The sequence below is a fragment of the Meriones unguiculatus genome, chromosome 3, assembly GCF_030254825.1.
Source record: "Meriones unguiculatus strain TT.TT164.6M chromosome 3, Bangor_MerUng_6.1, whole genome shotgun sequence".
In the NCBI taxonomy this organism is placed as follows: domain Eukaryota; kingdom Metazoa; phylum Chordata; class Mammalia; order Rodentia; family Muridae; genus Meriones; species Meriones unguiculatus.
The window spans coordinates 36,478,724-36,503,250 of NC_083351.1; the positions used below are offsets into that span (position 1 = coordinate 36,478,724).

The window sequence follows — 24,527 nt, forward strand, 5'->3', positions numbered from 1 at the left end:
CTCCAGACCTCTAACTCCTAACTGGTCTGTTCCTGTATGCCACCATCCACTGTCCACAGGTCTAGAACATTCTTTCTGCCTTCTCTTGACTTGGCCAATGACTGGCCATCGTTTCCTTCCTGGGGCCTTCACTTATGTTTTCCAGGACGCACAGAATTGTTTCTTTCCAACACTTTCTCCTGATCTCAGAGTTTTCACAGTGCTGGCCCTTGCTCAGCTCTGCTCGCTTCCATCAGGTTGTAGAGTGCATGGGCAGAGCCCCTCAGAGCTGGCACACAATGAAGGCACTTAGTAAGTGCCAAAGAAATGAACGGGCGAAAGAGCGGCATGTATTGGTGACATTGTGTTGGCATCTCCAGAAAGATCTTTCTGGCTGTTCGGTGCTGGATGTTGGGAAGGAGGAAGAAACCAAAGTCAGGCCAGCAATTCCATAGCTGTTAACGTGGATGATTCTCCACTAGTGATGGGGCAGAGGCCCCATGACCCCACCATATGTTGAAAATGTCCTAAATCAAGATGTATTTAATGCCTGGCTGAACGCAACAGCACAGCAGGCTGAGGGTGCTGCCATATTGTTTTTCTCTTCTGGTGATGGTGGATTGGCTGAGCTGAGGTTCACTGACCCCATCTAGAATCTTGAGTATCTTATCAGATGACACTAGTCTAGAAAAGGTCAGGATGTAAATCAAAGTGCAGTTTCTACTGAATGTGTGTCACTTTCCACACCATCGTAAAGTTAGAAGATTATACTGGGACCATTGTAAGTTGATGGCAGCCAGGAAATAATAGATCCCCAGCCAGGGCAGAGGTACTGGCAAGGGAGATTGGATAACCTGAGAGACCCGGGGAGGCCAAATGAGCCCGAGGGACAGGGTAGGAGACAAGCGTGCACTCCTTGGAAGAAGATGCTTGCTGGAAAGACTCATTCTGCTGGGTTGTGTGGGGTGGGGTGTGTTTGTTGGACCTCAAGGAGATCTGGAAATCTGTGGGCAGAGCCAAAGCGAAGTCTGGGGAGGTTGGGTGTCTGAGAATCACACGAATGAAAGCTAGGACGAGAGTAACCCAGTGTTACATTTTTGTGCAAATCTTACCATCTCTTCGAGCAAAGCTCCCAGCATGTGGAGGGCGGGGTCCCCCAGGAGGCCTCTAAGTCTGCAGGAGCACAGTCAAGCCCTCCCTTTGTCCCCACAGCTATCCTGGGCATGCACACGCTCATGAGCAACCAGCAGTATTACCAGGCCTTGGGCAGCAGCTCCATCGTGAACAAGGAGGGACTCAACAGTGAGTATGCAGCTCTGCTTGGCTGCCATCCCCCTGCCTTGCTGGGCCCCGAGACTGGCTCACACGGAGGGCACCCTGGAAGAGAGACGCCTCCTCCTGCATGTTGGTGTCGAGCGACCTGATACTCTGACTCACTGCACATTTGTTGCAGGCAAATCGCTCCGTCCTGTCCTTTGAGTCTGCTGGGGCTTTGTGCCTCGTTTACAAAGCCTTCTTTGTCTCAGTGTCACGTTTTCTTCTAGAGGTTTTAGAGATTTGCTCCCTATATTTAGTGTCTTAATCCTCCCAGAGTGGGTGGGTTTTGGTGCTATAGCATGAGATTCAGTTTTGCTTGCTGTTGGTGTGAGTGTGTGTGCGTACTTGTGGAAGCCAGAGGTTGGCATATTCCTTAGTGGCTCTCCACCTTATTTTTGAGCAGCCTCTCAGTGAACCTAGAACTCACTGATTTGGCTAGATTGCCCGGCCAATGAGCTCCTGAGATCCCCCCTGTTGCCACCTCCCCAGTCCTAGATCTATAGGCACAGGCTTCTGCACCCAGATTTCTTTCACTTTTTTAAACATGGCTTCTGGAAATGGAACTTAGGTCCTCACGCTAGTGAAACAAACATTTGCAGATTGAGTCCCCCAACTTAACATTTTTTTAATAGCTGTCCATTTATTTTCCCCACAACATTCTTTAAAAGATGTATCCTTTACCACTCTGTGGGGGATCTGCCTTTCTCCCCAGTTTCCACTGTCCTCTCTTGTCCCATGAGACTCTCTGGCCTTTTCTAGCGCCCATGTCACATTGTCTCAATTATTCAACTGTATTGTTTCAAGCTGACTTTTTGGGACCTAAGGGAAGTGAAGGTGCCAAAAGAAAAAGTAAACTTCCTCTTGGAAGAGAATTGCATTTGTTTCCAGCCCAGGCCTCATCCTACCCTCCTGGGAGCCCACTGAGAGATGAGCATGGTGGTAATACCATCCTCCTTGGACAGACAAACACTTCACAGTGGGGGGGAGGGGTAGGTAATTCACCAGGTCTTGTAAAAACTCAACCACAGTATCCTGGGACAGCCCAAACCTCCTGGATGCCTCCCCGCTTCTTCCAAGGCATCACAGTCCCTGGTACCCCTGTAGTGTGCTGTTGCTTTTACACCCTAAACTTAATGCTTCCCCCCAAGGAGGTCCGTACTTTGGGAGAAAGTGACAGTTATATTTCTGTGAGCCAGCTCTTTTTTATCCATTGCCATAGGTGTGATTAAGCCCACACAGTACAAGCCTGTGCCCGATGAAGAACCAAATTCAACAGATGTAGAGGAAACGCTGGAGAGGATAAAGAACAATGACCCAGAACTCGAAGAGGTTAATCTCAACAACATCCGGGTAAAGTCCTGACATTTCACTTCCTGTGTATTGGGGGTAAGGGTTTTCAGTCGTCCGGGGATATGTCTTGGCATACTGATGCCAACAGTTCAGCCAACATAGATCATCAAGTCCAAATACCTATTTGGACCTGGATATTTCCAGATCAGGAAGAAAGGAATGCCTTTACAGGTGGCACTTAAGAGGTGGCCAGTGTCAGCAAGCAAACCCTCCAGTCCTGGTTACTTCCAGATGACAGTTCCAGGCTCAGAAGTCCACCACTGGCTCATCCAGCCTTTATCTGGACACCTGCAATGTTGTTCAAAAACACAGAAATTCTCTGTGATAAAACTGTGAGTCAGAGCCACACTGCATCACGGGACTTCAAGGCTGGCAAAGCCCTGTGCCTATGAGACTCGTTAGGGTCACAAACCCTAGGCGGGCGCTACCCCTGAGACATCACTGTTCCCTCTGGATGATGCTCATATTCAAACTCATTTTACAGTCAGGGAAGGGAGATGTTGGTGCAAATGCCCCCCCCCCAAATACCCAAGCTGTGTGCTGTGTAGCTCTGTGGCCACCAGGGCAGGGTACACGAGGAATGAGGACCCAGGCACAGCTGTGTGCCCACCTGCTCTGCCCTGAGGCCCTGGGATTAGCTGTGCGAGGGTGGGAGTAAGACAAGAAGCCAGGGTCCTTTCCTCCCACTCTCCCTTCTTCTCAGCTTTCTTCTCTGTGGCTGCCAGTCCCAGGCACAATCAGATCTGGAAACCTGTACCGCAGTTTTCTCCTCCACCTGGCTCCTGGTTCTGTTCCCACGGGGGCTTAGGTGACACTTTGAAATGAGAGCTCTGGAAAAGCATAGCTGGGCTCTCTCTCTCTCTCTCTCTCTCTCTCTCTCTCTCTCTCTCTCTCAGTTGTCTGCCATCTGAGAGATGATAACACAATCCAGACTTGTATGTCCTGGGCAGGAAATACTGCCTCAAGACAGGTGTAAGTAGTGGGGCCTCAATGGGAGGCCTCAACCAAGTGTTGTTTAAATGAAGAAAATCCCCAGCCATCCTAACTTACCAATAAAGACTCCGGAGCCAGATGCTGGGGTGAAAATCTGCTAGCTCAGAGAGGCAGGGAAAGCACCCAGCTGACATCAGGTCTGGATGGGGGGGGGGGGGGGGGCGGGGGGAAAGGCTCACTAGCTCAACTGACAGCCCAGAAGGAAAAGGCCAAAAAACCCCCAAGGCCAAAGGCTTGCTAGCTCAAAGCCCCCAAATCCAGGGAGCTGAGGAGCTGAAGCCTAAGCTAGAGCCAGAGCTTGAGCTGAAAGCCCTTTCTTTTCCACGCTGTCTTAAATACCCTCAACTCAGAGTCCCTCCTACTCTTCCATCCCTGTCAGCTGGTTTCTTGCTCCACCTCTTGACCTAGGGTTAATTTTAGTAGATCCGCTATACAAAGATCTCTTGGACTAAAGGTGTGTGCTAGGCTGGGTGAACCACACCATAATCACCTGTTTACAAGAAACAGAAAGTTCTTGGAATAAAGGTGTGTGATAGGGCTCAACCACACCAAAGAAACCAGGGTTTTACAATTTGGGGGATCACAATGGGATCAAATATCCTACAACAGCCAAGGACTTGAACACCTCCTGGCCTCAGTTTCCCTTCTGTGCCAAGAGGCAGTTGGATGCAGATCAGGTTTTCACTTGAGGGAGTAAAAAGTATGCCTCTGAGGTTCTGTGTGTGATGGTCTGGGGCTGGCCTACATATCAGCATGAAAACCTGTTCCCCAGGGACCCATGGACCTTCAGCCAGTGCTGAGACCCTTTGGGACAGATATCTCACAGAGAAGTCAGTGTATCTGTCCATTCTGTCTTTCAGAACAGACCCAAAGAGAGGGAGAGAGTCCCCCAATGTCACACAGCAAGTCAGACACACTGCCAGTCACTGGGTGGAAGCCAGGGTCCAGCCCTGCCCTTCTTCCAGTCCTCAGCCTTTTGTACAATACTCCTCCAACTTCTGGCCTTGAGTGCTGCCCCCTCTCCAGCCCCCACCCCTTGCATGGAAGATCGTGGGCCCTGTGTGAATTTTCAGGGGTGATTTTGTCAATCCGTGTACTGGGGAACGCCCGCAAGTCTCACCCTCTGTCACGAGGCCCACTTGCTTGGACTCAGCAGTGAGCCAGGCTGCACTTGGGAGAGAGCTACTGTTCCTTCCCCCCTGCAGCCACCTGCCCCCGGCCCGTGAGGGCTTTTGTTCACTCTTCTGCCTTTCTTTCCACAGAATATCCCCATACCCACCCTTAAGGCGTATGCGGAAGCCCTGAAAGAGAACTCCTACGTGAAGAAGTTTAGCATCGTGGGGACCCGCAGCAATGACCCCGTGGCGTTTGTATGTCCTGACCTCTGTGCTCTGCTGTGTAGTCACTGGGGACTCGGGCCTGGTCCCACTGTGTGGCATGGGAGGAGACTCAGCTAGGAGCCAGGAGGGGCTACAGACAGCCAGGACAGCCCTCGAACAGTGCCCTGTGTTCACCCCGGCTAAACTTGGCACCCACCCTGCTCTTAGAAGGGCGGGTCTCCAGGGCGGTTGGGCCACTGGCCTTGTCCAAAGTCACATAAGAAGAGAGGAGCAGACTCAGCATGCAGCAAGGCACCCTGGCCCCTGCAGTTGGCCCTTCTCCACTCAGCGCTTCATACTTAGGCAAAGCGTTGATTCAGTAGCCCCTTCTTGGGGGCTCAGTTTCCCCACCTCTCAGATCACTGTCTTCATTAATGAATCCCGTCAACCAAGTTTACTTTTACTGGGATCTCTGAAAATACTGGCAGTCAGCCAGTATGGCGATGTACACGCCTGTAACAGCAGCGCTTGGGAGGCTGAGGCAGGAGGATCAGAAGTTTGAGGCCAGCCTGGGTTACCATGAGGCCCTCTCAAAAGACAAACAAATGAAGAAGCCATGTTTACCCGAACTAAAGTATAGGTATTATAAAGTAACCGTTAATTTTTAAAAAATATCCAGGAAAGCATTCTTAACAGTCTATGCATAATTCTGACTTAGGCCCTGGGAATCTGCCTGTAACCAGCCTCCTCTCCCTTCTGATTATACGCATCTGTCTGGCCTTGAACATAGTGGAATGTACAGCACAGTGCACAGCTCTACAGTGGGAGCATGGGAAACTATGGGAATTTGCTTTCCAAGAAGGGAATAGAGTTCCCTCCTTGGAAAGCAAATTCCAAGCAATCAGTTCTCCTCTCCGCTTTAAAATAGGTGAGGCTGTTCCCTCCAGGGTTTCTGAAACAGTTGAATGAGCTCACGGTGGGGATCAGAGGCAGCTCACAGACCGCCAGTGTGGGAACTTCCAGATCAATGACCTCTGTCTGACCTCAGTGGATCCTGGGGCTGTCTGTGTAGTGACATAGCTGGCAAAACCTCATGTACTACTTGCTCGTGGATCAGAAACCAGGCTCAGCATGCTGGCCCTCAGCTCCATGCCATGGATGGTTTGGGGGCATGGACTCCATGCCAGGCTGACAGCTGGTCGCGGGCCCTTCATACCTGCATACTTATTACCAAGTGCTGAAATGTTTCTGGACTGTTGCTAGACCAGGTGCCAGAGCCATGAAAGTCCCCAGTCCCCAACTGCCTGCCTGCACACGTATCTCCTGCCCCCTGTCCCTCTCTGGTGACCCAACACACAGGATCTGGCACATAGCATGACAAGATTATCCAGGGCCTGTCCATCCAGTTAAAAGCATGTGCAGCCTTTGGCCTGGGATAGCTGTCCCTTGATTATCAAACTGGGTTGGTGATTAGTTCAGGCCAGACTTTTCCTGGTGGGAGGGGGGGTTGCTGGTGAGGCTCGGAGAGGGTTAGAAGAGGCTGCCCCACACAGACCAGGGGACAGCCACTGGTCACAGACAAGCTGACACACCACCTCTGGGCATGCTCAAGTGAGGGAGCCAAAGAAGGAGAGATGGTTTCAGCATGAGGCTTCCTGGGCGCTGGGCCTCTGGCAGGGTTCAGCAAGCTGGGGGAGTGATAGGGCAGCCATTCCTGGCATTGCTTCTGACACCCTGGCACACTGATCACAGGGTCTCAGGCCTCTCAGCTGCTGCTATCTTCTTTCCCCATGACACATCGTTTCCACCAGCTGCTAATTACCTCATTTCCTTCAGAGGCTCCGATTGTCATCTACACTCCTGGCTAGGTCCCTCCCAAACGTGCTTGAGGGCCATCTGAGCCCTACTCTGCAGGCTGGCTCTGTACTCTCTGAGGTTCAGAGGAAGACCGTGGTGACATTTCAACAGGGCCATAGAGACAAGCCGAGCATACACAAGGGGAGATGGAGACTCCCCAGGGACCCCATTGATCATTGCTTGACGTGCCGGGAACTGTGTGGTAAAAACAGATACTAAGGTACATTTTTAGCCTACAAGATAGTCTAGTGATGGGGGGGGGGGTACCAATAAAAAACATGGGAGGGGTTTAGGAATGCTGAGGGGAAAGCTCACTCCTTTGCCTTACAAACATGGGAACCTGAGCCAGCTAGCAAGCACCCTGTCAAAAGCTGGGCAAGGTACTTCCCTTGCAATCCCAGTGCTGGGGAGAGAGGTGGGTGCAGGACAACCTCTGAAGCCCTCTGGCCAGCCAACCTAGACTGATTGGTGAGCTCTAAGCCAATGAAAGAGACTGTCTCAAGGGAGGTAGATGGCATTTATGAAGATGACACTGACGTTGTCTTCTGACCTCCACATGTGTGCACACACATGACTATGAATGCATATACATGCTTGCACATGCATGAACATGCACACAATACTTGCACATACATGCATACGCATGCACACACACACAACACAACAGCAATAAGTAGAAATTTGAGGACTGGAGGTTCCATGGAGAGGCGGGTAAGTTCTGTGAGCAGGCCGTGGGTAGCTGGAGATGTCAGCAAAGCTCTTGGAGCCAGAGGCCTTGAGAAAGGCCTTGAAGGGTGCGAAAGGCTCAGCCAAGTGAGACCATATGTTCCGAGTGGTCAAATGAAACCCAACGGCTAAGGGGTGGGGACGGCACAGAGCATGTGCTGTAAACCCAGAGGGCCAAGCCTGCACAGGGGAGGAGGAGCAGGTCCGGCTCTGAGTGCTAACGATCACACTCCAGCAGGGAAGTTTGGGAGCCAAGGCAGGTTGCAGGAGAACAGAAAGCTTAGAAAGGTAGGACCAGAGACTGTCCCGGCCTACACCCCTTGGTGTTTGTGGATCTGTTCAGACCTTGCCCAAAGTAACTCACAGGTCCCCCTTTCCTCCCGTGGCCAAGGCTCTTGCCGAAATGCTGAAGGTGAACAAGGTATTGAAGACGCTGAATGTGGAATCCAACTTCATTTCCGGAGCTGGGATCCTGCGCTTGGTGGAAGCCCTCCCCCACAACACTTCTCTGGTGGAGCTGAAAATTGATAACCAGGTGAGCGATGACCCACCACACTGCCCTTCTTCTTCCCAGACACGTGTTCTGCCAGCTTCATGTGTGCATAGTGGCGGGGCCCTCACTCCTTTGAGAATGTCCCTTCTTAGACCCAGAACCCATGAACTTCCTTCTGAGCCCTGGGTGTTGCCTCAGCTCTTCTGTTGAGAGACCAGAAACATGGCGTGCACAGGTCCCACAAGCCACTTCACCAGGAACACCCCCTTTCCCCTCAGTCTCCCCACCTGATGTGGCTTCTAGATCTCCCCCCACTCCTCCATCTTCAGCCTGTCTCTCTACTTCTCTGAGTTCTATGGTTTAGTCGTTTCTTCTGGGGCAACTCGTTTGGTCTTGGTTGTCTAAGAGAAAGTAAATAAGTTTAGATGTTTGTTAGGCGGCTGTGGGTTTTAGTGGGGGCGGGAGGCTCAGTGCCGCTGTGTGCCCTATAGGCTCAGTGCCCTACATCTCTGGTCTTCGCATCACGCCCTGTAGGATGCCGGGTATGGTCAGTCTCTGCTGAGAGGGGCTAGGAAAGGGGGACTTGGCACTTAGGAGGCACAGTCCACCCTATCCACAACTGCACATTGCTTCCTAGACCAAGTCACTGTTTTCTTCACAGATGTGGAACTCAGGGATTTTCTCTGCATGAGAAAATGTGGCTGAATGGTTGTGTATGTCTGCAAGGAGAGAAGGTGGGAAGGAAATGCTATGAAGTTACTGTGCCCAAGCAAGAACATAAGTAACTTTCTTATTGTGAAATGTGGCAAACAGACAGAAAGTGCTCAGGACATAAATCTAAGATGTTTAACAGATTGATCACAACAATCATGGCCTCGTGACCCCACCCTGGTCAGAACTGGGCACCACAAGCCTCCAGAGGACTCGGGGACTTGGGCTGCCTCGTCCTGGTCATGGCTTTTGGAAACTTCCCAGCTTGCTCCTGCTCCTGCCTCTGCTCCCATGTCATGGACTCCTGGAGCATCCCGTGTTCACCCTGCCCATAACTTGCTCCAGATGACTTCATACCTCTCAGAGGATGCTAGAGCATCCTGGACCAGCACAAGGGGCAATGTGCTCGCCTCTTCCGGGCTGCGCCTCAGCTGTGCACTTGGCGGGCCTTGAAATAGCCCTGGCAAGAAGGAGAATAGCCCTTCCACTATGGGAAGTAGCAGACGTTCCATATAAGCCCTCCCTCCCTCCCTCCCTCCTTCCCTCCCTCCTTCCCTCCCTCCTTTTTCCCCTTCCCTCATCTCTCCTGTTTGTTTTGCTGAGAGCCATCACACCTCTGCCTTCTCCTCTTAGCCTCCATAACTCCTCCAAGCCTTTCTGCACAGAGAGAGCTAGGGGTTCCCCTATGTGCTCCCTCTATGGTCCCCATGCCCTTCAGCTTCCCGTGAGCCCCTCAGGAGGTGGTGCTGTGTCCTGGTCATCTCCTTATTCTAGTGCACAGCCCGGAACCTGGGCCTCAGGGGTGCTTGGTAAGCAAACTTGTCCTGGATGGTAATGCATCCCATTCACTGCACTGAGGGGAGGGGGAGCAGAGGGAAACTCTGCAGGCTGTATACTGTGGAGAGCACAGTGCTCATTTATATAAAGAGGCTGCCCGAGCCAGCAGGCTTCCTGTCGTGGGAGCTTGCTGCTGCTTTGGGCCGGGCATCTCTCACATGCTGACAGCCTCGATGCCACATTGACCCTGTCCGTCTCTGCCTTGTCCCTTGGCCATTGCTGTCTCTGACCCTCTGCAGGTGCAAAAGGCAGAGCAGATAGACCACAGCCTGCATCGGCCACCACCCCTAGCTGGGCTAGTCGTGTGACTTCTGTCCTGGCCAGGAAGGAGTCAGGGCCTCTGCAGTATCAGCTGAAACCTGATTCCCAGGGCAGACCATTAGCCAAAGCTGTCTGGAACGCTGGACTTGGTCACCAGAGTGATAGCTGCCCACCTTCCCTGTTCAGCTAGGTGCCACCTATGCCCCAGGACCCAAGAGAGAGCTTGTGCTGACCATCACTGTCACCCTGGCCAAACACCCTAGTGTAAAAACAGTCACTGCCTCAGCCTCAGTTTTCCCTCTGGTAAATGGGGAAAATTGACAGCTCTCCTGCTAAGGGAATTATAGATCTGACATCACCGGTAACTTTTAGAATCCCTGTGCAGACTGTCTGGGAATCTCACACACTCCCCAGAGGATGAGTGCTGACAGGGAGCACATTGGTTGCTTTGTGTCCCTGGTCCCATTCGGTGTTCACCCTGTCAGTGACTGTAGCTGCCATGTGGGCTACGCAAACTGCCTAAGGTCACACAGTAAGTGACAGGGAAAGATCCTAACTCAGATCTGTCTGACTCTAAAGCCCACTGTGAGGTTCTTGAAGTGACTGTGGTTTTATGAGCCTAGCCTGGCCTTTCTCTTCCATTCTGTCCTCCTGGCCATGCTGGCCCCTATGAAAATGAGGCTCCCATTGAGCTTTGTAGAAAGTCACACTAGGTAGATGGAGAGAGAGGTACAGAAATGACCTTTGTAGCAGGTGCTCCTGTAAGCCACAGAGAGGCCGGGGGCAGGGGCAGGTGAGGTCCAGTGAGTGAAGGGAGCAACCATAGTCAGAAACAGGTCAGGGAGGACATCAGGGAGAAGACAGCATTGGAATAAACCCAGAGAGTGGAAAATGTCTCCAAAGGGAAAAAAAGAAGTCGGGGCACCCGGAGGAAAAGAAAATAGAGAGAGAGCTTGGAGCCCATTGAGGCAGGACTTTCGGGTTTAGGAGAAGCCTGTGTGGATTAAGAGGCAAAGAGCCTTGGAGATAAGCCTGTAGGCTTTGCTCTGGCAAGATGGCCTCTGGCTGGACTGGAAGGGTCAGGAGTGAAGAGAAAGCTAAGGATAGGAGGCCAGCAGAAAGTACAACCACGACTTCCAGCCCTTGGGTGGTACTCCTGCCTAACCTGGAATAGGGCCTAGTGGGGACAAGATGAAGATGGCTTCAGGTTGGAGGCCTCACTGGCTCAAGCCTCAGGGAAGGGCCATGCATATGTTACAGTGTGTCTCAGGAGGCCTGGACAAACAGTGTCTTCTCTTGGTGGCCTGGGTAAGAGGGAATGACCAGGAGGAGGTGACAAGTGGCATTGATTTATTCCCCCCTTGTGGTTCGTCACCGAGGTTCCTGACGGCCAGAGTGTTTGCCTCAGTCTTTGGAATTGTAACCTGTGTTGAGAGACTCTCCTTCTTTCTCCTTTTACGGCCAAAGAGAGGGACTTGGGGCATTCTACCCAGAGTGACACGGATTCTGAGGCGGTTTGTTTACTCAGTGCTTCCCCTTATCTCCAGGCAATGTTCTGCTTCTGCCCAAAGCTGCCCAGCACCCAGCAAGGCTGGGGAGCAGCCTTGGTGGCCCTGAGCTGGGTCGGAAAGCCCCGAGAGGATCTCACCATCTTTCTTTTACAGGTGGGGAAACTGGGGACCTGAGAGGGAGTGCTGCTTGCTTTCTTCATAAGCCATTGTCCAAGACAGAGCTGGGTTGGAATGTCAACATCCTGGCTACATGCTAGGGAGGAAAAAAAAAAAAAACCCTCTCTGGCCCATGAAGTAGGCTTTAAACACAGGGTGCTTGAAGTCCCCATCCCAAGTCACACCAGCCACTAGCACTGCGCTGCTTTCCCAATTCTCCCCCTTGCCTCCCAGCAGCCATGTGTTCTGCAGTCCCTCCCCAGCCCTTCAGAGTTCCTCAGAACAGACAAGACCTGGAAACACGACCCCTCCCAGTGAGGATGTGTTTACCATCTGGGCATATTGATTACAGTTTCCACTTTCCCCTCCGTGATGTGACAGGCAGACTGCTTGATATTTTGGACAGAAGCCATAGGAAATGGATTATGCATTCATGTTGTTTTTTTTTTTTCCAAGTTAATTTCTTTGTGTCTGGTTTTTCTCTAAGTTAACACTGTCTGGGAGTCCATCTGTTATCTATAGCTACATAACAAATGACCCCAGAGCTCGGCCTTAGAGCTCTGGGATAAACCAACACTCAACAAATTTGCTCAACTTCCAAGAGATAGGAATGCAGGGCAGCTGAGCTGGCTAACTTCCCCCAGAACATGAAATCCAAGGCCAAGAAGATGCCCCCAACTGTCTTTGATGGCCCAGCCTTGGAATGTGAACAGTCTATTCTGACAGTTCCTTTTACAAGTGAGTTGGTAGGCACAACACACACCCAGGAGAAGTCATACTGGGCTCTTCCTTTTGAGGGAGGCATACTAAAAAATTGTCTAGGCCCATTTTTAATAATTCTTTGGTGATTTTATATAAAATATTTTGAGCATATCACTCCCTAATTCCTCCCAGATTCATGCTCTACCTCCCTACCCACCCTGTTTTTTAATAAAACATAAACTAGTGGGACCCTGTCTCAAAATATATACATACATACACATATATGTATACATACATGTGTATGTATGTGTTGTATGTATAGCCTACAGACTCCAGTCTGTGCTTCCCTACACTCTTGGATATAGAGCCATTCACTAGAGTGTGCTCTACCTACCAGGAACGACACCCTTAAAGAAGACTCTCTCTTCCCTTAGACATCAACTGTCAATAGCTCCTCAGCTAGGGATGGGGGCCTGTGGGTTCCTCCTCCTCTACGCTAGAACGCCGCTGGCTTGACCTTGTGTGGGTCTTGCGCAGGCAACCACGACTGCTGTGAGTTCTTGGGTACAGAGGTCCTGCCATGTCCAAAACACACTGTTTTGCTCCAGCCCTCCCTGACCTCTGGCTCTTACAATCTTTCAGCTCCCTCTTCCATGATAGTCCCTGAGCCTTGGGGTATGATATAGAAGTCCGTTTGTGGCGAGCACCCCGCTGACACTTATTCCTGTGCTCCGACTGCTTCTGAGTTTCTGCATCAGCCACCATCTATTGCACAAAGAAACGTCTCTGGATGAGGCGTGAAAGCTGTACTAACACGGGTGGAAAGGTACAAGCTTAGAGGGCAGTTTAATACTGTGTTCATTTGGTAGAGTAATAGGAGTGGGTTCACCTTTGGGTTGTGGGAGCTCACCAACCATGGGCTCCTGGCCAGGCTTACAGCACGGGGCATGTATTTCCTCCTGTGAAGGGCGCCTTAAATCTGATTAGAAAGCAGTTAGTTCCCTACAACATTTGTGCCAGTGTTGCATCCATGAACCTCCCTTGCCAGAATAGTCATTATCATAGTGTACAGGATTCACAGCTGCATAAGACTGTTGATGACCCCCCCCCCCCGCCCTTCAGTAGCCTCCGTAGCAATAGCTGTAAGAATTTTAAAATGATGCCATGCATCTACAACAGGTATGATATGAGTGTATCGGATAGAGATGGAGAGAGAGGCAAGGAGGGGGGAGAGAGCAAGAGAGAGCGGAGTGGTAGTCTACCGTTATGCCTGAAGTACCTGGCCCAGATGATGTCATAGGATGCAGGTACTGACATAGGATGATGTCAGAACCCTAAAGGCCCCCAAGGGCAGACCAGTTGAATTGCCTGCACAACATAGCATTCCTCCCTTTTTGTTTAATTTGAAAAAAAAAAATGAAGAGCTATGGAGGGCAAGGCAGGAATGAGGACATTGGACTCCTTCTCATGTAAGGCAAGTTGAAGTATATAAATGTAGGTTCATTGGAAGCAGCTCTTGGTTGTTGTGCACCAAAATGTCCAGATTACATGGTGAGGAGGAGGGGAAGCCCCTGCTCTGGAGAGTTCAGGGTAGAGGATGGGGTTTGCCAGCCATCCCCAGCAGTAGATAGGGACTGAGAAATGCTGGGAGAACCCAGAGCTGTTTGTCCCAGGCCTGAAACACACCATTTTAGCCTTTTGTTGATAATAAGTGGCTAACAGGTGAAGAAATCTTTAATGGCCTCCTCCTGACACCGGGGCAGCAATAGGGAGGCCAAGACTGAAATGTTGGCCAAGTCCAGAAAGAGCAGGCTGTTTTGAAGCTGTCCAGAGTCTGTGAGAACATCTGTGGCTGGGAGGGAAAGTGCAGGTTCAGCTTGACACGGTCTGTGAGGTCAGACTGGAACCTCTGTGTATCGCTGGATTGGTGCTGTCGTGGCTGTAGGAAGCACCTGGCTCTGGAGGATACCGAAGCATATATATAGGCGATAGATGAAGTTAGGGAGAACATTTCTTTTAGGTGTACCTTTGAAACTCTGGGGGAGCGAGCAGGAAGGGAAGGTTTAAAGCGAGAGAGAGAGAGAGAGAGAGAGAGAGAGAGAACATTGGGAGCCTCCATTTACCTGATTTCTGGCAGTAATTAAAAAGGTTTTATTTTGGATCTGTCATCTAAGAGAAATTGATGCCAAGTTTGGTTGCAAAGGTGTGTTAACTCAGAAACCCTTAATGTAAGCACTAGATGTAGAAATCTGAACTTCTCTAGATGGCATCCCAGAGGAGAATCTGGAGGGATAGATGAATGAACTATTCCCTTTGGGGAGGGAAGAGTCAGTGACCTGTCAAGGCGTCCCAAGAGCAAGGTTTGACTCAGAAGATTAGTATGGTACAATCTGTTCTAATAGCTCATCAGCGTTGGCTGGAGACCAAGGGCACAGTTGCCCATAGTAGACATGGTTACCTAGCTAAGATTTCATAGACGTACGAGAGGGGGAAGGAGCGAAACCGTGCAGTAGAGAAAATCTCACCCGAGGGAGAAGAAGGTCCTAAATGAAGGGTTTGGATGTAGGTTGGCAAGAGTGGTAGGAAGTGTTTGCGCCAAGCAGGAGTGAAGACTCCCCAGTTAGCCAGTGTTAGGTGCAGGAATGTAGCAGCTGGGGTAGCCAGAAAAGAGGAGTCCCAAAACCATGGATAGGGGGAGGAATCTCACCCTCTGAGATAGGCAATAGGTGGGAAACTTGGGCTGTTGATTGGCAGTACTTATCTGGACTCCATTTGACCTGAGAAGTGGATTCAGGTGGATTTCTTGCCGCTTACAAGAATCCCTTTTAAGTTTTACAAAGGCGGTAAACATCAGGCATGTTAGCATCACCATTGTTATCTATAGTGAAATATCCATTGTAAAAAAAGGGACTAGACATGCATCTTTGTGTTAACAGCATAAACACTCTTTAAGGTGAGCTCTGGAAAGGCAGATGCCTTCTGTGAAGTAGAAGGGGCAAAAGCTCACTTGATCTTGACCTTTAGTATGATTACATATCGTGAAAGAGAGGCTGCTTCTCTCTCTCCAGAAGACTGGATGTACACAGATCTACCACAGTGACAAACAACTTTAAAGTCAATACTTAAAAGACAAACCAAAGGTGATTTAAAATCTTGAGCTTGGATTCATGATAGTGGATCGAATAGTGGAATGTTTTTATCAGTGTTAGCTTAAGAAATCAGAGCTCTAGTGATAAATGTCAGAACTCTGGACAGTTAATACAACAATGGCATAGCAACGGGAGGAAAGATGAAATATTTTTACATGTTTAGGACAGCTTAAATCACTTCAGACCTTCCAACCTTCATAACTTGCCTCTATCAACCTTAAAACACTTTCTTAGACCCGCAAACGTTTTCTTAAATCACCTTAGACCTGGTATCCAGTTATTTACCATGAGACACAGGTAAGACTGCTGTGAGCAGTGGCTGCAAAGAAAGTTCTTTTAGCTAAAGGAATAGTAAAGAATTACAGCTGAGACCTGTTTTTTGAGTCTGGTAACAAGGTAGACTGTATCTAGACCTGACAGTATCAGCTCCAGACAGAGGAGTAAAGCCTGGTCTTTTGCATATGAAGAGGACTGAGAAGGCATCTGAAGCCTCCATGACAGAGGTCGGCAATATAGCCAAGGGACCTGAGTGTGTGCTGAAGACAGACCTGCAGACCTGGCCTTGGCAAGTGTGGTGGAAGTTGCCATTTGCCCTCCACCAGGCTAAAGAATTTGAAGGCTGGAAGTGTCTTTAGCGCTTGTGCTGATCGAGCCTCCGTGGCTGGGCACAGAGAACAAGCCTGCACAGGAGCGTTCTGACTTCCAGAGGCAGGGCATGGCTTGTTGAAGCAGCTGGGGACTGTTGTCCTTCCTGGCTGCATTTGAAACCATTACATGGCGGGGTTGACTTAGGCTAGACCCCTAAGTGATGGGGTATAGTTTTGTGCTAAAGCTGAGCCTGTCCGGAAGGCTCCTCTCAGGCTTTAAAAACCACATTTAGGGATCACCCTCAACCTTTTAGTTAAGATGGCAGTGAGACCATGTCTGCGTCTGTAGGACTATAAATATATTTTGAACATGTTAGAGGACTTGATAATCTTATAGATGACTACGAACTTGCATTTGTTAACCATTAACTATTAGGACGTTAGGGTCTATCCCTGTTAACTTGGAGTCTTAAAAAAAACAAACATAGTCTGTAAAGAGAGTATAACAGTTGATTTAGTTTGCAAAGTGTAAGGCTATATTATAGATTAGTATTTCCATATTCAGAAAACAAAACCAAGCATATTTTAACCTTTCTGAGAGTGAAGATATAGCATAATGACCATGCTTTAATGATGTAAACAAATGGATGCCTCCAAAATTAATAAGTCTCAGTTTAGAGTATTATTGGAATTATATAGTTTAAAGATATCTAGGCAAAAACTTCTACATAGCAACCCCCGAGTTACCAGTTTCAAAACCAACAACATACTAGAACAGTATAAAGCAACTTTAAAATCACATTAGAATTTATTATACCAAATCTCTTGGCCAGAAAGCCTAATGGTGAACCCAGATCACAGGCAGCTCATGGCAGGAGAAACAGCATTTATTCTTTAATTTATTAATTTAGGAACTGATAAAGACATAGGCAGTTAGACATATGTTTTAAATTAGCTTGTTAATCTGAATAGACCTTTATAACCTTGAAATTTGAGCATCATATGAAAATTATTTTGAACCAGGGTTGAATCATATATATAGCATATTATAAAAATATAACTTTTAATTTAAAAATCCATATCCATTTAAAATGAGACTTGTTGCCTTGTTAGTCTAAAAGGAGATAAAATAAACAGAGGTAATTGTGACTTAAAAGTTTTGAAATTGTTGTTTGATACCATGTGGTCACCTTAAGGTTTACAGTTGAATCTTAAGGTTTTTATTATTATTGCTATTTGATTGCAGAAGAAGAAACGAGGGAGGGAGTCCTGGCTTGCTTGTGGCGCCTGCAGACCCAATGCAGAAGGGGGTGTGGAGAAAGAGTAGAGCTCTCCCTTTTGGGTAGAGGTGGGGGAGGGCAGGCGGCCAGGAGGGAGCAGCTCCATGTAGGCAGAGTACAGTCTAGGATCAGATTTAAGAAACAGACCTTGATGGCAGCTGAAACAGGCAGCGTGGTTTAGTTGGCTTTGACCCATTGGCAGAGGTGGCAAAGCAGCACCTTAGTCTTTTCCTGCAACGTACACGGCAAAGCACCGGCGGTGGGGAGAGTAGCCCAGTGTCCTAAAATCCTGCCTTGTTCCCAAGCGTATAGACTGGTGAGGTGATAGATCATTGTGTAGTCCGCTCCGGCCCATCTCCGGAACAGGCGTTCCTACTGGCAGTGGCGGGCAGGCAAGCATAGCCTGAGCAGACGAGGGTGCCAGCAAGGAAAAGATCTGTTGTGGGCCATGCCCTTCTGAGCAGCTGCAGGAAGAGAGACAGATGCACCGGCAGCAGGGGCAGGTAGGGACAGACGAGCGGCAGTTAGTGACGGGAACGGAAGACAAATCTGTCTCTCTATTGCTCTGTATCTCTTGAGACAGGGTTTTCCATTGAATCTGGTGACATTGCTTTGCCTAGAGTGGCTGACCTGTGAACTTTCAGGATCTACTGGTTTCTGCGCCTCACTCAGCACTGGGGTTCTGCGCATGCTCCCTGCTATGTGCATCAGTGCTTGAGATCTGAATTCATGTTTGTGCAGCAAAGACTTCACATGCAAAGGCATCTTCCCAGGCTGCATTTTTAACACACACACACACACACACACACACACACACACACACACACACATTCTAAAATCATTTGACAGCCTTGTATATATTTATGCTGAATTTTAGTTGTTTTTACTTCTCCCTGCTTATCCACCTGTGTCTCCCACTGGAATCTTTTTTTTTTTTTCAACATGACACCCTTCTACCTTCATCTCTCTTCGGTGTGTGACCCACTGGGCTTAGTTAGAGTTGCTTGCATGGGTGTGGAAGGACACTTTCTTGATAGTGTTCTATAAGCATAAACAATTTACATGTTGGTGAAATCCAATTTATTTATTTTAGTTTTCTGTTGCTTGTGCGATAGGTGTCATCCCTAAAAATACCATTGCTAAGGTCACAATCATTTGAGCTGGGTCTTATTTTATAGTGTTAGTTCTTATCATTAGGTCTTTGATCCATAGGCAGAGGAGGCCTTTGGGTGTCCTCCTCTATCACCCTCTGCTAGGTTCCCCTGGGACAGGAGGGTCCTGCCCCCACGCACCACCCAGAGCTGGAGTTACAGGCACACGTGGGCATGGCTGGCTAGTTACATGAGTGCTGGGATCTGTGCTCGGCCCCTTGTGTCTGTACGGCAAGCACCCTATTCCACTGAGCCACCTCCTCAGCCCAGTTTGAACCATTTGAATTAGCATTTGTGTATGTCGAGAGTCAAAGGTCTAAATTCACTTTTCTGCTTGTGTCATCACATGGCTTCACTGAGCTTTCTCAGTGTCCCTTTGTGAAGCAATCCGGATAGGTGTGTGCGCTTGTGTCTGGACCCTCTTCTGCTTCAGTCAGCATCATGTTGGCCTCACAGCAGCACCACAGAGTCCTAACGACCACAGCTTTGGAGTCGCTTTGGGATCTGAGAGTTGGAGTCCTCTAACATTGCTTTGACTATTCTGAGATCACTTGCACTGAAGTGTGACTTCTAGATCACTTCATCCATTTCTTGGGGTGGCGGGGGGGAGTTGACATTTTGACAAGGATCCCATTGATGTCACAGGTCAGTTTGGTGGCATCACCTCATTGGCAGTAATAGGTTTCTGGCCCATGGGCATGGGCTGTTACACATCATGGGTTTTCTTTGATGGCATTCAATGCTGCCTTGTGGTTTTCCCTGTCTTCTTCCTGTCAACGTCATCCTATGTATTTTGTTCTCTTTGACATTATTATAAAGGGACTATTTTAGGTGCTTATTCCTACTGTGTAGAGATGCAGATGGATTTTGTTTATTGCTCTTATCTTCTAGAAGAGTGCTGAACTAGTCAGCACTAGTGTGTGTGCGTGTGTGTGCGTGCGTGCGCGTGCGCTTGCTGAATTTTCTTGGCCAGAACCTCTAGACCATTGCTGCTAAAAGGAGACATGGCGGCATTTTCCTGACCCTGGGGGAAACTTTTCGTCTTTAAGCATAGTATAACACTGTTTCTGTGTCAACTTCTCTACATAGCTTCACTCTTAGAGAGCACGTAACATCCCCACACAACCCTCAGGGCTTCTGTGTGGAGAGGCAGCTTTTATAAAGCACATGTAATTATTGGTATTTTATTTTTTTCTTTTTCAAAAACCAAAGAGCCAGCCCTTGGGCAACAAAGTGGAAATGGAGATTGTGAACATGTTGGAGAAAAACACGACGCTACTCAAATTTGGCTACCACTTTACCCAGCAGGGGCCCCGGCTGCGGGCCTCCAATGCCATGATGAACAACAATGACCTTGGTGAGTGCATGCCTGCATTCTGCCTGCTTGTCTTCCCATTCTTCCCAGCACTTTGCAGGATACATTCAGGGGAAATCCTACAAATAACCACCCCCCCAACTCCAGGAGAGGTTTATGACTTTCAGGGGTACCACAACTTGTTCTGCGTTTATGCATGTCTCCCCCATGTCTGTAACCTGCCTGCCTTCAGGACCAAGGATGAATGTCTTTCCTCCCCAGCCCAGGTCAGCACAGGCTTGGCCCAAGAGCTCACTTCAGCATGTCACTAGAGGAAATGAAATTTGGGAGCGCACAGGCCCAAGAGCTCACTTCAGCATGTCACTAGAGGAAATGAAATTTGGGAGCGCACAGGCTTATCCCTGGTCTACTCCCTTTCAGAAGACCCTTCTCTAGGTCGAGCTGATTTTCTGCTCAAAATTGCAAAGCTCTCACCCATCACCAAATCATCACTCATCAGTCTCACCCATCATCAAAAGCCACAGCCCAGGAGACTCCACACGGCTCCCAAGGAAAAGTCAGAAATATGCGGTTCATAGAAAAGTAAATGCAGGGCAGCAGGATGGCTCAGGAAATGTGCTCACTGAATAAGCTTCGGCGAACTGAGTTCAATCCCCAGCACCTGCAAAGTTGTCCTTTGAACTCCACATGCGCACACAGAAATAATAAATGAAATATAAAAGCAGGTTATATTTCCCTAGTCTCCACTGAAGGTATCCTCTGACCCCTTTATCTAAACAGAAAAAGAGAAAATAGTCTCCCTTGATGCTGAGCTCTGCCAAATGCACGTGCTAGTCAACGAACGAAAGGCGGTGTCAGTCACCCACTCGTCCCCATACGCAGAATGTTCACAAGTCCTGCTTATTATGTGTTCCTGGTGATGCTAAGGAGAGACAGATAAGGTGTGAAATGAAGGCAGTGCAACTGACAAGGCTGTAGGAGAGTCAGAAGGAAAGCCAAGACATGAAGCAGGTCTCCATTGCTAACTTGATTGACCGTGACATTTACCCTGAGGGCCATGAAGCCAAGACAAACAAGGTTTTCATCAAATCCTCACCAGCTCTACACAGGGTTCTCCCTAGCTTCCAACCTTCTGCAAAATGAAAAGAGTCTAGCCCTGAAGCGTGGGCTCAGATGATGATCCAAGGTTGTCAGATGCCCATGGAAAATCAGGTTGAGTCTGCACACGAAAGGCAGGCACTCCCAGACTCCCACCTGGAACTGGGACTTCTAATCAAGTGTTTTAATTACAGGAGCCATTTGTCAGAGTGCTAAGGTCAGGGTGCTAGGGACACCAGCTTCTGCTCTTGAGCATAGCCCAAGGGCTGTTTGTTCCTCACTCACTTCACAGGCCAATTATCTAGAGCTTTGAGTCTAGAAAAACAAATCTCTGTCTTGGGTTATTCAAGGTGCCATTATTTGAAACAAAAAAGGTCAAATATAAATAAGATGCAAAATTCTCTTTTTTCTTTTTTTAAAAAGAGCTCTGGTAAAGTTTTATTAAAGGAAAACTTTCCTGGTTCACTTTTCACCAGTCTGTTCCGACATGATTCTAATAATATCAGATCACCTGGGTCAATGATAGCCAGTGTGCATACTCTGTAGTATTTTCCACACGCTGTGCCCAATTCAATATTATTGCCACTGTAGTGATGGACGCCAGTTTTAGCCAACATGGCATAGTATTCTACTTCAGATTTCCTCAGAGCCGGGCAGTTGCTGGCGAGAATAACCAATTTCGCTTTGCCTTGACTGATCATCTTCGGAGTCTGTTTGTATCCCAGAACATACTTTTCATAACAAGCTGGAGCCTAGAGTTGATCGACTCCAGAGACTTTTTCGTCTTCTTTGCGGCCACCATCTTCCTGCCTTAGGTTCGGGACAATCCCCAACCAAGATCAGCTGCCAAGATGGCCGGGGAATGAGAAAGGAAAAGATGCAAAATTCTTACCACAGCACAGACGTGATGGTTCAACTGCATCCCTGGATGAGGCCATCAGAGTATTGCAGGCCCAGTTGGGATCTGGGGATGAACCGACACCCTGAGATTTCCCCAAGTGATAGCTGAAGCATTTGACATGGTCTGCATGCCCACCATCTCACAGCTAATCTGGCTTGTGTTTCCTGGAATCACACACACGAGTTCCTTCTTTGGCAGATGAGAGTTCTCAAATGAGCAGTCAGGAGCACTGCAGGGGTATGCCAGAAGCTTTCTGGATGACACAGGAAAGTTCTGAGACTCAGCCTCCAGGCCACAGACCCGACTGCCATCACAAGAACTCCTGAAGGCTGCTGTGGGAGCTTCAAAGCTAGAGCTGATGGGATTGCAGGCTCGCTCTCTACTTCCCTACTTGAGATTAAAGCCTGGGATGGTTGGAGACCAGGGCTCAGATCACAGCCGTTGTTAGTTACTTTTCTGAGAAACCTTGCTGTGTGACCAGGCCGTGCTGGGGGACCTGGAATGTTAGAAAGGCTAGTTCTTGGGTGTAAGAAGTCTTGCCACCTTTTAGGGGAAAAGACTCAAAGGCATGCTTAAAAACTCAAGAATGCCTGCACGCTCTGTCCAAACAACACAAGGAAGTGATTTAGGAGAACAGGAGCCAGCTGAGCAAGGCCATCCTGGAGAGAAGGGTCTTTGCCAGCCTTGAAAGGGAGAGATAGGCTGACAGAGAAGGTCAGGAGTTGACCCTGCAGGAGTGCTAGGAAGGAGTGGGGTACAGCTTTACTGGGCGGAGGGTGGTGGGGAGAGGACACAGACTTACAGGATGGTTATCTTTTTAGTTCTAGTGTCAACTTGACATAAGCTAAAGTTGTCTGGCAGGAGGGAATGTCAACCATGGAGTTGCCTCCATCAGATTGGCCTACGGGCAAGCCTGTGGAGCATTTTCTTAATTAATGATCTTTGAGAGGGGCTGTCACTGTCACCTAGCTTACTGAAGGCTGTGCCATCCTGGGCAGGTGGTCCTGGGTTGTATAGGAGAGGTAGTCATGCAAGCCAGGGGAGCAAGCCCGTAAGCAGTGTTCCTCCATTGCCTCCGCTTTAGTTCCTGCTTATAGGTTGTTAGCTTGAGTCCCTGCTTTGGCTTCCCCCAGTGATTGGAACTTGAGACATGTAACCCAAATAAACTTCAGTAAAGGCAGGTAGGGAGTAGGGACCATGCAGTTTGTTGAACAGGGATGCCAGGATGAAATGATGACAGTGACTTCTGGGTACCCCAGGGGCCTGTGTATGGCTGCTCCGTTGATTTCTCACAGGAGCATCATCTCAGTGACACCGGCCACATTCACAGTGCGAGGCCACGATGTATGACTCCCGGTTTGAAAAGCAAATATGTACCCATGTGTTAATTTTCATTATGAGAACCACTTTGGGTTCTAACTAGTACAATCGGTTTCTTCCTGCAAAAGAAAAATGCCTGCCGTCCTTCCAGCCTCATGGCCCTCTCCTGCTCCCCCCAGCTGCTGTGGAAAAGCAGGCAGGCTCCCCTGCCTCCCAGCTGGATGTCTTCGCAGGAGCTCTTCCTGCTGATCTCCTTGGTACTGTGGTTGTCAGCAGTGCTGTGCTAGAACACACACGAGAAGAGAGAAGGCCTCTCCCATGACCTTCCTGCTTGCCTGTGGGCTGGCCAGTGGCCTGGGGGCTGGGGCCTCTGAAGGCCTGCATGTGGGCCATGCCTTGGGGTGTCCAGCCAGTGCCTGCAGATGGCCTACCTGGCTGCATCTATTGTTCTTTCCCACCCAGAGCTCAGCGCTCTTAGTAAACTGTTCCACGGGTGCATATGTAACACCGGGGTACAGTTAAGGGACAGAGCTGAGCTGTCACCTATCCGTGTCTCCGTGCCACAGAGCCTCAGATGACTCCTGTCCCCATGCTATTTATAGCCCAGGCCAGGCTAACGGTGGCTCTCGGGTCCTCTGAACCTGCCACCAGCACACTCTAAACAAAATCCCAACCACAGCCTTCGGGTTAGGCAGTGGTGGAGGGGTTGTGCAGAGAACATTCATAAGCAGATCATCTTCCTTTACCATATTCTCAGCGCCTTTCTTACCAGCACGTCAGCTTCTAACAATTAACAAGTTATGATTGTATATATTTATGAGGTACATATTTTAGTTCGAAATTTAAAAGTGGAATAATCATATCAAGTTAGCACATCTGTCGCCTTGATATTTTTTTCTGTGATGAAATCAGTTGAGGCGTACTCTCAGTTTTCAAATGTTCAACGCAGTCAGTAACTACTTAACCTATTGTGTGAAGGTCTCAAAGGGGGCAAACACCCATGTGACTCCTCCTGATATTTTGACCTTTGACACCACCACCCCCCCTTTCCTCCACCCACCATCCAACTTCTGCATCCACTGTTCCACTGGTGGCTTCTGCTGCTGGATTTCTTCAGAGTCCATGTGTAGGTGAAGACTCGAGGATCTGTGTTTCTGGATCTGACTGTTTCACCCGACATGATACTCTCACGCTGTGGCAGATGGCAGAGTTTTGGTGTTCTCTGAGGTCAGACAGTTTCATGCATAGATCCCGTATTTTGTTTACCCGTTCATCTGCTGACAGTTGACTCCTTATCTTGGCAACTGTGAGCAGCGCTGCAGACACCTCTGTGATACACTGACTTTGTATCTTTGGGGTAATAATAATGCGTGACTGTGGACCTGCTGGATCTCAGACCAGCTTCTTATCCTGAATCCATTCAGGGCAAGGACCGCTTTCCCTCTAGCTATCCCTTGTACACCCCTGAGTAACGCCTGGATGCTGCTCGACTCCTGTCAGCCAATCACCTCTGC

At 49.0% G+C, this 24,527-nt stretch overlaps 1 protein-coding gene and 1 pseudogene across 5 annotated transcripts in view; one reads left to right on the forward strand and one right to left on the reverse strand.

Moving 5' to 3' along the window:
* Positions 1–24,527, forward strand: part of Tmod1 (tropomodulin 1) — a 74,378-nt gene that overhangs the window by 45,526 nt on the left and 4,325 nt on the right. For 2 of the 5 annotated variants that reach the window (XM_021647969.2, XM_060379872.1), the window contains 6 exons: positions 1,192–1,281; positions 2,516–2,646; positions 4,902–5,009; positions 7,933–8,076; positions 19,592–19,736; positions 20,115–21,302. In XM_021647969.2, the coding sequence (XP_021503644.1) occupies positions 1,192–1,281; positions 2,516–2,646; positions 4,902–5,009; positions 7,933–8,076; positions 19,592–19,736; positions 20,115–20,272 (776 nt within the window). In that variant the 3' untranslated portion in view covers positions 20,273–21,302. Of the gene's footprint in view, positions 1–1,191; positions 1,282–2,515; positions 2,647–4,901; positions 5,010–7,932; positions 8,077–19,591; positions 19,737–19,955; positions 20,094–20,114; positions 21,303–24,527 lie in introns of those variants that run through there. The other 3 variants (XM_021647970.2, XM_021647973.2, XM_021647972.2) reach the window with 3 other exon arrangements.
* Positions 21,255–21,660, reverse strand: LOC110555012 (large ribosomal subunit protein eL30-like; annotated as a pseudogene).